The following is a 16,912-nucleotide window of genomic DNA, read 5'->3' as shown; positions in this document are numbered from 1 at the left end:
GCTTGTGCGATGAAGGGGGATAAGACCCGATGTAAAATTAGACAGAATTCCTGAGAAGACAATGAAACCCTTTACATAATAGAGGAATTCAGAGATGTCCCTGTACAGAGATACAATATGGCATCAGAATATATTCGGATTCAGAAAACTTTAATGTCCTCCGAGGTAATTCATCTTGCAGCAGTCCAAAAACATATAACATCTAAAAATATATAATAATAATAATAATAATAATAAGCAAAGGATATTTACACACTAATTGTCAGAGTAAGTGCTAAGTGCAATTAGTTGAACAATGTGTTAAGTTGCAGAATTGCATTCGGAATAAAAGAGAACTTGGCCCTATTTTTTTATTTACCTTAGGTAGTCCCTGTGTCCAGAGGGAAGGAACTGGATTTCAGGGATCGGAAGAGGCAACCTCTATTTTACTGGCTTTCCTGAGGGCTCTGCCCAGGTAGAGAGATGGAGGGCTCTGCCCATGTAGAGAGATGACAGTTCTTGCTGTTGCTGCTCCATGATTTCCCTACATGTCCTGACCATCTTGCCCAACCTCTTTTTCTGTGTAACCTTGATGTTCCCAAACCAGCAGGTCAAGCGGTAGGACAGAATGCTCTCAGTGAGTCATTTATACAAGAGAACCATGATGGTTAGATTAACATTAAAAACAAAGTGCAGTTTCCATAGGAAATACAGTCTCCGTTGGCCTTTCTTAAAAATAGTACACTGATCCCAGGCCAGTTTGTTGTCGATGACTAGCCCAAGGTATTTGTACTCCTCCGCTATGTCAAGGGGCTCTCCTTTTATCAGTGATGGTGTGTGAATCGTCGTGTTCCATCAAAAGTCAATCACCGTGTACTTTTTAATTTTTTTTTACTGTATTTCAAATTAAGAGGGGATAACTCACACCAGACAGTAATGTCAGTCGGAGCCGGTCCGTGCTCCGTCTCATCCCCTTCGAGAAGACTGACCAACGCAGTATGGTCAGCATATATGATCAGGTGTCGCCCTGGGAACCGGCTCCGGCAGCTGTCTGTAGACAGTATGTATTGTATTGGTGAAAGAACACTGCCCTGTGGGGTTCCAACTGAAGCAGTGCATACCTCAGAGAGTGTGTTGCCAACTCCTACCTGCTGAGACCTATCAGTTAGGAAGTTGGTGATGATCCGTGTGATAAGCATCGAGTCCCAAGTCTCCTCTCAGTCTGTCCAGTGAAGACCAACGGGATCGATTGTGTTAAATACCGAGGAGAAATCTCCAAACATGATACGCACCTGGGTTTTACCGTCCTCCAAATGCATGCACACCAGATGTAAGAGAGAGAGGATGGCATCATCTGTTCCTCTCTCTGACCCGGTAAACAGATTGGAGGAGGTCAGCAAGGTGACTGGTGTTGGTGAATGTCTTGATGATTTTAATCAAGAGAGAGATCAGAGCGACAGGTATGTAATGATTTGATGCAGACGGATGAGAGTTTTTTGGGGGGACAGATACAGCAATAGATTTATTTCCATAAAGATGGAATTTCCAATGTATCAAGGGACCGCTGAAAGAGAGAGCTGAAGACACCTCTCAGCTGAGCAGTGTTTCTAGACACGACCACGGATGTTACCAGGCCCCGGGCTCTTTCGTGCTCCAGCGCTTTTGAAAAACTCTCATCGTTGACAAGCGCGCTCTTGGTTGCCATGACACCCTCCTCCAGACAGGCCAGGGGGAGCGGGGATGACCCTTGTTTCAAAGCGGGTGAAGAACTGTACAGAGTTCTCCCTATACAGAGATACAAGTTACCACAGCGATCATACATCCGTATTAGATAGCATCAGAGTTCTCCTCAGTGAACAAGTTTCAGATGAATACCAAACCTGGATACTATAGCAGTACTCTATCACTCATTCAATAGTCAGTCCTCTGGATACTGTAACAGAGATATAGTCAGTCCTCTGGATACTGTAACAGAGATATAGTCAGTCCTCTGGATACTGTAACAGAGACTCATTCAATAGTCAGTCCTCTGGATACTGTAACAGAGACACATTCAATAGTCAGTCCTCTGGATACTGTAACAGAGATATAGTCAGTCCTCTGGATACTGTAACAGAGATATAGTCAGTCCTCTGGATACTGTAACAGAGATATAGTCAGTCCTCTGGATACTGTAACAGAGATATAGTCAGTCCTCTGGATACTGTAACAGAGATATAGTCAGTCCTCTGGATACTGTAACAGAGATATAGTCAGTCCTCTGGATACTGTAACAGAGATATAGTCAGTCCTCTGGATACTGTAACAGAGACACATTCAATAGTCAGTCCTCTGGATACTGTAACAGAGATATAGTCAGTCCTCTGGATACTGTAACAGAGATATAGTCAGTCCTCTGGATACTGTAACAGAGATATAGTCAGTCCTCTGGATACTGTAGGGGTTAGGGTAGGGGTTAGGGATGAGTGCCCTATCTCACTATGCTATGTCCCCTTCAGCACTTCCAGGCCACGGTAGAGTCTCTGGAAGAGGAGGCAGCCAGTGAAAAGCAGCAGCTGGTTGAGACCCACCTGGCTCGGGTAGAGGCCATGCTCAACGACCGCCGCCGCCTGGCGCTGGAGAACTACCTAGCCGCCCTGCAGGCTGACCCACCGAGGGTAGGTTACAGACAATACTCTGCTGCACATGGTCAGTCACATGGAATCCTTCATCAGTCATCCTCCATATAATCCCTGTTCCATGTTTTATCTAATACCAGTCATCCTCATGATCCCTGTTCCATGTTTTATCTAATACCAGTCATCCTCCATATAATCCCTGTTCCATGTTTTATCTAATATCCTCCATATAATCCCTGTTCCATGTTTCCTCCATATAATCCCTGTTCCATGTTTTATCTAATACCAGTCATCCTCCATATAATCCCTGTTCCCTACCAGTCATTCCATGTTTGTTTTATCTAATACCAGTCATCCTCCATATAATCCCTGTTCCATGTTGTATCTAATACCAGTCATCCTCCATATAATCCCTGTTCCATGTTTTATCTAATACCAGTCATCCTCCATATGATCCCTGTTCCATGTTTTATCTAATACCAGTCATCCTCCATATAATCCCTGTTCCATGTTTTATCTAATACCAGTCATCCTCCATATGATCCCTGTTCCATGTTTTATAGCTCTCATCTAATATCATGTGGTCCTCAGGCTGCCTGGGCACATGTCCTCACTCTCTGGGTGTTTCCCAAATGGCACCCTAACCCTATTCTCTCTCTCTCCTTCCTGTCCTTTTACACCTGCATTGTTTGCTGTTTGGGGTTTTAGGCTGGGTTTCTGCACAGCACTTTGAGATATCAGCTGATGTACGAAGGGCTATATAAATACATTTAATTTGATGTGTCACGTCACACTACTGCCTATGGAAGAATCAAATTGATGTTCTAACCCCTCTCTCTCTTCTCCCTCGCCTCCCCGCACTCTCTCCCCCTCCTCCCCCTTTTTCTCTCCTCCTCCCCCTCTCCCTCTCTACACTCCTCCCCCTCTCCCTCTCTACACTCCTCCCCCGTCTCCCTCTCTACACTCCTCCCCCAGCCCCACCGTATCCTGCAGGCCCTGAGGCGGTATGTGCGCGCGGAGAACAAGGACCGTCAGCACACCATCCGCCACTACCAACACGTACTGGCTGTCGACCCTGAGAAGGCTTCCCAGATGAAGTCCCAGGTACACACCCTGACCCCTAACCCTGAACAGGTACACACCCTGACCCCTAACCCTGAACAGGTACACACCCTGACCCCTAACCCTGAACAGGTACACACCCTGACCCCTAACCCTGAACAGGTACACACCCTGACCCCTAACCCTGAACAGGTACACACCTTGGTACTCTATGCCCCGTTGCCTATTACAGACAACCCCCATCATTGCTGACCAGACAGAGCGAGAGCATCATAAAGAGAGAGAGGGGATGAAATAGGGAGGGAGAAAGGCCATTATGTCATTTGTCTTTAACAACAGGAGCGTTGCCATTCATGCTAATACAGGAATTCTAGAAGGATGCAGTGATCTACAGAACCAGTGTTCTGTCATGGGAAGCTGATTCTAGAAGGATGGAGTGATCTACAGTGAACCAGTGTTCTGTCATGGGAAGCTGATTCTAGAAGGATGGAGTGATCTACAGAACCAGTGTTCTGTCATGGGAAGCTGATTCTAGAAGGATGCAGTGATCTACAGTGAACCAGTGTTCTGTCATGGGAAGCTGATTCTAGAAGGATACAGAACCAGTGTTCTGCGTGATTCTACAGAACCAGTGTTCTGTCATGGGAAGCTGATTCTAGAAGGATGGAGTGATCTACAGAACCAGTGTTCTGTCATGGGAAGCTGATTCTAGAAGGATGGAGTGATCTACAGAACCAGTGTTCTGTCATGGGAAGCTGATTCTAGAAGGATGGAGTGATCTACAGTGAACCAGTGTTCTGTCATGGGAAGCTGATTCTAGAAGGACGGGTTGATCTACAATGAACCAGTGTTCTGTCATGGGAAGCTGATTCTAGAAGGATGGAGTGATCTACAGTGAACCAGTGTTCTGTCATGGGAAGCTGATTCTAGAAGGATGGTTGATCTACAGAACCAGAGTTCTGTCATGGGAAGCTGATTCTAGAAGGATGGAGTGATCTACAGTCAACCAGTGTTCTGTCATGGGAAGCTGATTCTAGAAGGATGGGTTGATCTACAATGAACCAGAGTTCTGTCATGGGAAGCTGATTCTAGAAGGATGGAGTGATCTACAGTGAACCAGTGTTCTGTCATGGGAAGCTGATTCTAGAAGGATGGGTTGATCTACAGTGAACCAGTGTTCTGTCATGGGAAGCTGATTCTAGAAGGATGGGTTGATCTACAATGAACCAGAGTTCTGTCATGGGAAGCTGATTCTAGAAGGATGGGTTGATCTACAGTGAACCAGAGTTCTGTCATGGGAAGCTGATTCTAGAAGGATGGGTTGATCTACAGTGAACCAGAGTTCTGTCATGGGAAGCTGATTCTAGAAGGATGGTTGATCTACAGTGAACCAGAGTTCTGTCATGGGAAGCTGATTCTAGAAGGAAGCTGATTCTAGAAGGATGGGTTGATCTACAGTCAACCAGTGTTCTGTCATGGGAAGCTGATTCTAGAAGGATGGGTTGATCTACAATGAACCAGAGTTCTGTCATGGGAAGCTGATTCTAGAAGGATGGAGTGATCTATAGAACCAGTGTTCTGTCATGGGAAGCTGATTCTGGAAGGATGGAGTGATCTACAGAACCAGTGTTCTGTCATGGGAAGCTGATTCTAGAAGGATGGAGTGATCTACAGAACCAGTGTTCTGTCATGGGAAGCTGATTCTAGAAGAATGGAGTGATCTACAGAACCAGTGTTCTGTCATGGGAAGCTGATTCTAGAAGGATGGAGTGATCTATAGAACCAGTGTTCTGTCATGGGAAGCTGATTCTAGAAGGATGGAGTGATCTACAGAACCAGTGTTCTGTCATGGGAAGCTGATTCTAGAAGGATGGAGTGATCTACAGAACCAGTGTTCTGTCATGGGAAGCTGATTCTAGAAGGATGGAGTGATCTACAGTGAACCAGTGTTCTGTCATGGGAAGCTGATTCTAGAAGGACGGGTTGATCTACAATGAACCAGAGTTCTGTCATGGGAAGCTGATTCTAGAAGGATGGAGTGATCTACAGTGAACCAGAGTTCTGTCATGGGAAGCTGATTCTAGAAGGATGGGTTGATCTACAGTCAACCAGTGTTCTGTCATGGGAAGCTGATTCTAGAAGGATGGGTTGATCTACAATGAACCAGAGTTCTGTCATGGGAAGCTGATTCTAGAAGGATGGAGTGATCTACAGTGAACCAGTGTTCTGTCATGGGAAGCTGATTCTAGAAGGATGGAGTGATCTACAGAACCAGAGTTCTGTCATGGGAAGCTGATTCTAGAAGGATGGAGTGATCTACAGAACCAGAGTTCTGTCATGGGAAGCTGATTCTAGAAGGATGGAGTGATCTACAGTCAACCAGTGTTCTGTCATGGGAAGCTGATTCTAGAAGGATGGGTTGATCTACAATGAACCAGAGTTCTGTCATGGGAAGCTGATTCTAGAAGGATGGAGTGATCTACAGTGAACCAGTGTTCTGTCATGGGAAGCTGATTCTAGAAGGATGGGTTGATCTACAATGAACCAGAGTTCTGTCATGGGAAGCTGATTCTAGAAGGATGGGTTGATCTACAATGAACCAGAGTTCTGTCATGGGAAGCTGATTCTAGAAGGATGGAGTGATCTACAGTGAACCAGAGTTCTGTCATGGGAAGCTGATTCTAGAAGGATGGGTTGATCTACAGTGAACCAGAGTTCTGTCATGGGAAGCTGATTCTAGAAGGATGGATTGATCTACAGTGAACCAGAGTTCTGTCATGGGAAGCTGATTCTAGAAGGATGGGTTGATCTACAGTCAACCAGTGTTCTGTCATGGGAAGCTGATTCTAGAAGGATGGGTTGATCTACAATGAACCAGAGTTCTGTCATGGGAAGCTGATTCTAGAAGGATGGAGTGATCTACAGAACCAGTGTTCTGGCATGGGAGGCTGATTCTAGAAGGATGGAGTGATCTACAGAACCAGTGTTCTGTCATGGGAAGCTGATTCTAGAAGGATGGAGTGATCTACAGAACCAGTGTTCTGTCATGGGAAGCTGATTCTAGAAGGATGGAGTGATCTACAGTGAACCAGTGTTCTGTCATGGGAAGCTGATTCTAGAAGGATGGAGTGATCTACAGAACCAGTGTTCTGTCATGGGAAGCTGATTCTAGAAGGATGGAGTGATCTACAGAACCAGTGTTCTGTCATGGGAAGCTGATTCTAGAAGGATGGAGTGATCTACAGAACCAGTGTTCTGTCATGGGAAGCTGATTCTAGAAGGATGGAGTGATCTACAGAACCAGTGTTCTGTCATGGGAAGCTGATTCTAGAAGGATGGGTTGATCTACAATGAACCAGAGTTCTGTCATGGGAAGCTGATTCTAGAAGGATGGAGTGATCTACAGAACCAGAGTTCTGTCATGGGAAGCTGATTCTAGAAGGATGGAGTGATCTACAGAACCAGAGTTCTGTCATGGGAAGCTGATTCTGTCATGGGAAGCTGATTCTAGAAGGAAGGATGGAGTGATCTACAGAACCAGATGTTCTGTTCTGTCATGGGAAGCTGATTCTAGAAGGATGGAGTGATCTACAGAACCAGTGTTCTGTCATGGGAAGCTGATTCTAGAAGGATGGAGTGATCTACAGAACCAGTGTTCTGTCATGGGAAGCTGATTCTAGAAGGATGGAGTGATCTACAGTGAACCAGTGTTCTGTCATGGGAAGCTGATTCTAGAAGGATGGGTTGATCTACAGTGAACCAGAGTTCTGTCATGGGAAGCTGATTCTAGAAGGATGGGTTGATCTACAGTCAACCAGTGTTCTGTCATGGGAAGCTGATTCTAGAAGGATGGGTTGATCTACAATGAACCAGAGTTCTGTCATGGGAAGCTGATTCTAGAAGGATGGAGTGATCTACAGAACCAGAGTTCTGTCATGGGAAGCTGATTCTAGAAGGATGGAGTGATCTACAGAACCAGAGTTCTGTCATGGGAAGCTGATTCTAGAAGGATGGGTTGATCTACAGTCAACCAGTGTTCTGTCATGGGAAGCTGATTCTAGAAGGATGGAGTGATCTACAGAACCAGAGTTCTGTCATGGGAAGCTGATTCTAGAAGGATGGAGTGATCTACAGTGAACCAGAGTTCTGTCATGGGAAGCTGATTCTAGAAGGATGGAGTGATCTACAGAACCAGAGTTCTGTCATGGGAAGCTGATTCTAGAATGATGGAGTGATCTACAGAACCAGAGTTCTGTCATGGGAAGCTGATTCTAGAAGGATGGAGTGATCTACAGAACCAGAGTTCTGTCATGGGAAGCTGATTCTAGAAGGATGGAGTGATCTACAGAACCAGAGTTCTGTCATTGGAAGCTGATTCTAGAAGGATGGAGTGATCTACAGAACCAGAGTTCTGTCATGGGAAGCTGATTCTAGAAGGATGGAGTGATCTACAGTGAACCAGAGTTCTGTCATGGGAAGCTGATTCTAGAAGGATGGAGTGATCTACAGAACCAGAGTTCTGTCATGGGAAGCTGATTCTAGAATGATGGAGTGATCTACAGAACCAGAGTTCTGTCATGGGAAGCTGATTCTAGAAGGATGGAGTGATCTACAGAACCAGAGTTCTGTCATGGGAAGCTGATTCTAGAAGGATGGAGTGATCTACAGAACCAGAGTTCTGTCATGGGAAGCTGATTCTAGAAGGATGGAGTGATCTACAGTGAACCAGAGTTCTGTCATGGGAAGCTGATTCTAGAAGGATGGAGTGATCTACAGAACCAGTGTTCTGTCATGGGAAGCTGATTCTAGAAGGATGGAGTGATCTACAGTGAACCAGAGTTCTGTCATGGGAAGCTGATTCTAGAAGGATGGAGTGATCTACAGTGAACCAGAGTTCTGTCATGGGAAGCTGATTCTAGAAGGATGCAGTGATCTACAGTGAACCAGAGTTCTGTCATGGGAAGCTGATTCTAGAAGGATGGAGTGATCTACAGAACCAGAGTTCTGTCATGGGAAGCTGATTCTAGAAGGATGGAGTGATCTACAGAACCAGTGTTCTGTCATGGGAAGCTGATTCTAGAAGGATGGAGTGATCTACAGTGAACCAGAGTTCTGTCATGGGAAGCTGATTCTAGAAGGATGCAGTGATCTACAGTGAACCAGAGTTCTGTCATGGGAAGCTGATTCTAGAAGGATGGGTTGATCTACAGTGAACCAGAGTTCTGTCATGGGAAGCTGATTCTAGAAGGATGGAGTGATCTACAGAACCAGAGTTCTGTCATGGGAAGCTGATTCTAGAAGGATGGAGTGATCTACAGAACCAGAGTTCTGTCATGGGAAGCTGATTCTAGAAGGATGGAGTGATCTACAGAACCAGTGTTCTGTCATGGGAAGCTGATTCTAGAAGGATGGAGTGATCTACAGAACCAGTGTTCTGTCATGGGAAGCTGATTCTAGAAGGATGCAGTGATCTACAGAACCAGTGTCCTGTCATGGGAAGCTGATTCTAGAAGGATGGAGTGATCTACAGAACCAGAGTTCTGTCATGGGAAGCTGATTCTAGAAGGTTTGAGTGATCTACAGAACCAGAGTTCTGTCATGGGAAGCTGATTCTAGAAGGATGGAGTGATCTACAGAACCAGAGTTCTGTCATGGGAAGCTGATTCTAGAAGGATGGAGTGATCTACAGAACCAGTGTTCTGTCATGGGAAGCTGATTCTAGAAGGATGGAGTGATCTACAGAACCAGTGTTCTGTCATGGGAAGCTGATTCTAGAAGGATGGGTTGATCTACAGAACCAGAGTTCTGTCATGGGAAGCTGATTCTAGAAGGATGGAGTGATCTACAGAACCAGTGTTCTGTCATGGGAAGCTGATTCTAGAAGGATGGAGTGATCTACAGAACCAGAGTTCTGTCATGGGAAGCTGATTCTAGAAGGATGGAGTGATCTACAGTCAACCAGTGTTCTGTCATGGGAAGCTGATTCTAGAAGGATGGGTTGATCTACAGTCAACCAGTGTTCTGTCATGGGAAGCTGATTCTAGAAGGATGGAGTGATCTACAGAACCAGTGTTCTGTCATGGGAAGCTGATTCTAGAAGGATGCAGTGATCTACAGTGAACCAGTGTTCTGTCATGGGAAGCTGATTTCTGTAGTTCATCTTGTTGGAGTTGTTTATTTCTCTTCTCTACATCCTGTTTATCAGCAGCTGTAAATTCTCTCTTCAGCCATCAAATCCCCCTGACCTTCTAGCGACATTCGGCTCTGCACGTCAGCCAAGCCAAACAGACTGGAACATTGGGAGCTTTGAAGTCTCTTTTCTTGTGTAAATTTGACATGTGACTCCAAAGTACATTCTAAGAAAAGCCTTTGTGCTTTGTGAGGGCTGGCGTTGTGGTCTGTTTTATATAACCGTAACAGTTATTGGAGTGCCTGGGATTAACCCGGCTCTCGGTCCATTCCTACAGTGGCTATTCCTTTAAAAGTTGTCATACTGCTGCACAGCTTGCATGATGTCATAGTATTTTGCGGTCATCCACTGTGGCCATTAATGCTAGTTGCCCCCCCCCCAGAGGGCATCTTTGAGAAGCTTGTTGGTGTTTGTTTACTATTCCAAATGATCCTCTAGACTTTGTGAATGCTATCAGGGGTCCAGACATTATGATTGCTGTAACTGATCAGGGAGAGCATATTCCAAGGTTTTTAATTAACCTAGTTTTGCAAAACACAAAATATTTTACAGATGGTCTCTGTTTCAAAATGTAACATTTTCTTAGAATAACCCCAGCTACATACCTACTGATTTCAATACCCATCTGGAGGCAGATTTCCATACCCATCTGGAGGTAGATTTCCCTACCCATCTGGAGGTAGATTTCCCTACCCATCTGGAGGTAGATTTCAATACCCATATGGAGGTAGATTTCAATACCCATCTGGAGGTAGATTTCAATACCCATCTGGAGGTAGATTTCAATACCCATCTGGAGGTAGATTTCAATACCCATCTGGAGGTAGATTTCAATACCCATCTGGAGGTAGATTTCAATACCCATCTGGAGGTAGATTTCAATACCCATCTGAAGGTAGATTTCAATACCCATCTGGAGGTAGATTTCAATACCCATCTGGAGGTAGATTTCAATACCCATCTGGAGGTAGATTTCAATACCCATCTGGAGGTAGATTTCCCTACCCATCTGGAGGTAGATTTCCCTACCCATCTGGAGGTAGATTTCCATACCCATCTGGAGGTAGATTTCCATACCCATCTGGAGGTAGATTTCCCTACCCATCTGGAGGTAGATTTCAATTGCCATCTGGAGGTAGATTTCAATACCCATATGGAGGTAGATTTCCATACACATCTGGAGGTAGATTTCCATACCCATCTGGAGGTAGATTTCCATACCCATCTGGAGGTAGATTTCAATACCCATCTGGAGGTAGATTTCCACACCCATCTGGAGGTAGATTTCCATACCCATCTGGAGGTAGATTTCCCTACCCATCTGGAGGTAGATTTCAATTGCCATCTGGAGGCCAAATATCAATGCCCATCTGGAGGCCAAATATCAATGCCCATCTGGAGGCCAAATATCAATGCCCATCTGGAGGCCAAATATCAATACCCATCTGGAGGCCAAATATCAACGCCCATCTGGAGGCAAATCTCCTTTCTGCTGTATTCCGTTATATTCAATCCTGTTTCTATTGTATAGGGCTGGGGAATGTAAGCATGTGATGTCTGCTAAATGAACTATTTCATTTCATTGACACGGCACAGCCATAGCCTCCTCTAATAGAGCACAGGTAAATCTGAAAACGTGCTATTCTGTTCTTTTGAAATAAATTGTTAGTATCATGTTTTTTTTATGACCTTCCTAAACAATGAACGGATTTATTTGTGATTGTGTATATTAAATGCATTTATTAGACTGGCTACTGGTTGGCTGGCTACTGGTTGGCTGGCTACTGGTTGGCTGGCTACTGGTTGGCTGGCTACTGGTTGGCTGGCTACTGGTTGGCTGGCTACTGGTTGGCAGGCTACTGGTCGGCAGGCTACTGGTCGGCAGGCTACTGGTCGGCAGGCTACTGGTCGGCAGGCTACTGGTCGGCAGGCTACTGGTCGGCAGGCTACTGGTCGGCAGGCTACTGGTCGGCAGGTTACTGGTCGGCAGGCTACTGGTCGGCAGGCTACTGGTTGGGTCCCGGCTATTCTAAAGTTATTGTACATATAGTGCATCAGACCATCATGGTGCTTTGAGGATGAAATGATCAAGGTATTAGCCTTTCATGATATTTATCTCTCAATGTAGGTCTTCTGCAAGAGTGTAACGTTCATGTATTTATTGAAGTAAAGTCAGGGACAGGTGGAGTTTTTTATTTTTATTGAAGTGAAGTTGACATGGCTCTGTAGATGTAAGAGTCCTGTTTACAGTAGCTGTTTTAGAGTTACATACTGGCATAAAAGGAAATATACAGGATATCCATCAGTCAATCATTTTAGTTATAAAACATAATAACAAAGAGAATAATTAAACTATTTACTAAACCAAAACATGTCGGCTAAAGCTATTTTTTTTATTTTTTTTCACAAATTCATTTGATTGATTTTAATATTGGCCGTATCAGAGACTTTAAAACCTCTTTTGTTAGAACAGACTATATTGGTTATGTTGATTATTGATTATGTTGATTATTGATTATGTTGATTATTGATTATGTTGATGATTGATTATGTGCTGTTTCTGTTAGAAATGAAAAGTTGCTTAATTCAATTGATGAATATTATGATGTTTCTCTACTACAAAAAAAACAGAAATCCATTTGACAGTAGCCTATGGGTTTTATTAGGTCAATATGGCGCTGTACAACGTGACTGGTCAGGAAGTAGGCCTAGGATTCTTAGTGACTGCAAGTGAAGAGAAAAAATAATCCTAACATTTCTACACCCTAATTGTAGTCTAACCAAATGGAGATTCAGTGAACATAAAAAATATGATTGATTTATCAAGGCCAGTCCCCCATGCTTGTCTCAGAGCAGTGTGAAACGGTGCTGAAATAGTTGACCACACGCGGGTTGGCTATTTCTTCAAAACAATTGGATGTCTTTGGGAGTTTCAGTAAGCAACCATTTGTTGCCTTCATTAGCCTACTTTATTCCAATATTTCTGTCATTCAGTGATATTTATTCCCGTTGTAATTCGTTATGGATCTATCCAGATGTGGTTACAAAACAGGGCATGTGATGGGCTGTGCAAAGAGACGGGAGAAGAGACATGCCTGGCAAACATCCATTAATACATTTAAAGTCCCTAAACTCAGCAAGCGTCTATTGTCCTGCTGATATCCCATTGAGAATCAATGGTCTCGCTGTCCCTGTCTGTCTCTTCAGCCCAGAAGGGCAAACTCACTGGTGGAGAGAAATCTCTATGTAATTGAAGAACTAGGCTGTTTGTCAAACATCAAGTGGAAGGTTGACGTGTGTGTGTGTTTGTGTGTTTGTGTGTGTGTGTGTGTTTTGGAACATGTTGTAAAGGGACATTATTGTCATTCGTTAGCTGTGGGACATTTGCATCTCTGGACAAAGAGTAGGGCCTAGATTAAATCAGATCAAGCGTTATCCTACAATAGGCAACACTCAGCTGGTGTGTTTTGACGGTGTCGGAGGTGTGACTGTTAGAACTGTCAAATCAGTGAGCGTGTCACGAAGTCACAACCGTGTGTGTCCTATCTCAGGTGATGACCCACCTACGTGTGATCGAGGAGAGGATGAACCAGAGTCTGTCTCTGCTCTACAAGGTTCCCTACGTCGCCGAGGAGATCCAGGATGAGATTGGTGAGTGCTGTACACACACACACACACACACACACACACACACACACACACACACACACACACACACACACACACACACACACACACACACACACACACACACACACACACACACACACACACACACACACACACTGGCCACACACACACACTGGCCAACCAGGACGGAAGGGGCCGGCCTACCAGGACGGAAGGGGCCGGCCAACCCGGAATGGGCCGGCCAACCGGAATGGGCCGGCCAACCAGGGCGGGAAGAATGGGCCGGCCAACCAGGCGGGAAGGGGCCGGCCAACCAGGGCGGGAAGGGGCCGGCCAACCAGGGCGGGAAGGGGCCGGCCAACCTGGACGGACCAGGGCGGGGGCCGGCCAACCTGGACGGAAGGGGCCGGCCAACCAGGGCGGGAAGGGGCCGGCCAACCAGGACGGAAATGTATGGAAAAATGAACTGCACAGCTTCCAGAAAACGGTCCCTTTCAAACTAGAGGTTTCGTGACTAATTGACGTAAGACAGTAATTCTGCTCGTAGATGATTGATGTATGAACTACACATTGACACATCCAGCCCAAAGAGGGATGTTTAAAACATACTTACTAGTCACCCACATTCTGAAACTTGCCTCTTTAAATCCATCCCAGAACAATGTCCCTTATTAACCTGACTGTAGTTTTTACCTGCTTGTATGTCGTCCTATAATATATATATATAATATTGGATGTTGCTGTCCAGTTGATGAGTTTACCACTGTTTGAAAAGTAGTCCTTCTACTTTTGGTAGAAGGACTCAGTTGGTAGAGCATGGCGCTTGTAACGCCAGGGTAGTGGGTTCGATCCCCGGGACCACCCATACGTATAATGTATGCACACATGACTGTAAGTCGCTTTGGATAAAAGCGTCTGCTAAATGGCATATATTATTATTTATTATTATAAGTAGTGTGAATACCAAATAACAACAATGAATACTGCTACAAACTAGCCTTTTTAGGTATTCAGAGATGAGGTTAGCATCATCTTTAGCATGCTCTCACTACGCTAATACAGTAGCTGACAGTACTTTTATTTCCATGATGGATAAAAACGTTCTCATGCCTCTCTTAATAATAATAATAATTTATTCTACTTCTGAAGCGCTTTTCATTTACAGAAATCCTCTCAAAGCACTTGAAAACAGGAACAGGAATCAAATAAAGGAACAGGAATCAAATAAAGGAACAGGAATCAAATCAAAGGAACAGGAATCAAATAAAGGAACAGGAATCAACTCAAAGGAACAGGAATCAACTCAAAGGAACAGGAGTCAAATCAAAGGAACAGGAATCAAATCAAAGGAACAGGAATCAAATAAAGGAACAGGAATCAACTCAAAGGAACAGGAATCAACTCAAAGGAACAGGAGTCAAATCAAAGGAACAGGAATCAAATCAAAGGAACAGGAATCAAATCAAAGGAACAGGAATCAACTCAAAGGAACAGGAATCAAATCAAAGGAACAGGAATCATACAAAAACAGGAATCAAATAAAGGAACAGGATTTTTCAAATAAAGGAACAGGAATCAACTCAAAGGAAGAGGAATCAACTCAAAGGAACAGGGTCAAATCAAAGGAACTAGGAGTCAAATCAAAGGAACAGGAATCAACGTGAAAGGAGGAGGAATCAGTTGTTTCAAAGGAACAGGAATCAAATCAAAGGAACAGGAATCATACAAAACAGCTATATGACTGTGTTAAGTCTGTGCTATGATTTTTGACAAGTTTTGGAACATTTAGTTGTTTCTAGCCCCCCAACAGTCAAGACGGAACCACGTGAACAGGAGGATGTGGTACATTTAGTTGTTTCTAGCCCCCCAACAGTCAAGACGGAACCACTTGAACAGGAGGATGTGGAACATTTAGTTGTTTCTAGCCCCCCAACAGTCAAGACGGAACCACGTGAACAGGAGGATGTGGTCAACGGCAGGAGATGAGAAGGCAGGCAGCACAGTTCACTCTTCATTCAAGGCATCTCACCTGCTCTTTGCCATCCCTGCCGCCTGACTGCGACTACTCTGTAGCCGTTGACTCGTTATGGCGGTCTCTCCGCTCACTCGGGATCACAGTCTGCTCATACCCCTCGGAGGAAACCTCCTTAGTGATGAAGGCTCGCCATGTGTTTTGTAGTCTTCCTCATTGGGTCAGGAGACTGTAGAAATAAACAAAAATAGGCTGGTTGAGCGATATGTTTTGAACATGAAATCACATTAAAACCCCCGGCCCAAATGACATCCAGGGACCTGGTCAAATATATTAGTAAATCCCTCTGTCTGTCTGTGGCTGAGCAGGTAATGAGGAGGTAATGGAACTTCATAACATAAATACAGAACAGTGTATTCGTTATGCTTCTCAGTGTGTCTCGGCGGTGTGGGAAACTAAACCCGCAGAACTCTGCAACATTTGGTCCGTGTTCCGTTTGACTCGCGTAGAACTGTGAACTCAAAACTTATACAAGATGAGAGGAAACGAAATGAGAGGAGCAGGGAGGTTTGGGGATCTGAAATGTCTTCCTGCTGCGTCTCTAGATGTTTGTCGTTTTTGATTTAGATTTGTAAAAGAGGTGTGTGTGTGTGTGTGTGTGTGTGTGTGTGTGTGCGGTGTGTGGGGTGTGCATCTACTGTAGATGAAAGTGGGATGCTTTGACAGAACTGGGTCACAGTACAGTACTGTTTCTCTTTCTCTCTGTATCTGTGTGTCTGTCTCTAGCTCTCTCCCTCTGTCTCTGTGTGTTTGTCTCTAGCTCTCTCCCCCTGTCTCTGTGTGTTTGTCTCTAGCTCTCTCCCTCTGTCTCTGTCTGTCTGTCTCTAGCTCTCTCCCTCTGTATCTGTGTGTCTGTCTCTAGCTCTCTCTCTCTGTGTCTGTGTGTTTGTCTCTAGCTCTCTCCCTCTGTGTCTGTGTGTCTGTCTCTAGCTCTCTCTGTGTGTCTGTCTCTAGCTCTCTCTCTCTCTGTATCTGTGTGTCTGTCTCTAGCTCTCTCCCTCTGTGTCTATGTGTCTGTCTCTAGCTCTCTCCCTCTGTGTCTATGTGTCTGTCTCTAGCTCTCTCCCTCTGTATCTGTGTGTTTGTCTCTAGCTCTCTCCCTCTGTGTCTGTGTGTCTGTCTCTAGCTCTCTCCCTCTGTGTCTGTGTGTCTGTCTCTAGCTCTCTCTCTCTGTATCTGTGTGTCTGTCTCTAGCTCTCTCCCTCTGTGTCTGTGTGTCTGTCTCTAGCTCTCTCTCTCTGTATCTGTGTGTCTGTCTCTAGCTCTCTCTCTCTGTATCTGTGTGTCTGTCTCTAGCTCTCTCCCTTTGTGTCTGTGTGTCTGTCTCTAGCTCTCTCCCTCTGTCTCTGTGTGTTTGTCTCTAGCTCTCCCTCTGTCTCTGTGTGTTTGTCTCTAGCTCTC

General features: G+C 44.8%; 1 protein-coding gene across 10 annotated transcripts in view; it reads left to right on the top strand.

The window, feature by feature from the left end:
- The window catches only part of aplp2 (amyloid beta (A4) precursor-like protein 2), a 571,607-nt gene that overhangs the window by 92,406 nt on the left and 462,289 nt on the right, over nt 1-16,912 (top strand). For 6 of the 10 annotated variants that reach the window (XM_046315944.1, XM_046315945.1, XM_046315937.1 and 3 more), the window contains 3 exons: nt 2,478-2,636; nt 3,573-3,731; nt 13,401-13,500. In XM_046315944.1, coding sequence (XP_046171900.1) covers nt 2,478-2,636; nt 3,573-3,731; nt 13,401-13,500 — 418 coding nt within the window. The remainder of the gene's footprint in view (nt 1-2,477; nt 2,637-3,572; nt 3,732-13,400; nt 13,501-16,912) is intronic. The other 4 variants (XM_046315939.1, XM_046315940.1, XM_046315941.1 and 1 more) reach the window with 2 other exon arrangements.

This window comes from Oncorhynchus gorbuscha, linkage group LG19, assembly GCF_021184085.1.
Source record: "Oncorhynchus gorbuscha isolate QuinsamMale2020 ecotype Even-year linkage group LG19, OgorEven_v1.0, whole genome shotgun sequence".
In the NCBI taxonomy this organism is placed as follows: domain Eukaryota; kingdom Metazoa; phylum Chordata; class Actinopteri; order Salmoniformes; family Salmonidae; genus Oncorhynchus; species Oncorhynchus gorbuscha.
This window is presented reverse-complemented; position numbering and strand designations above follow the sequence as displayed.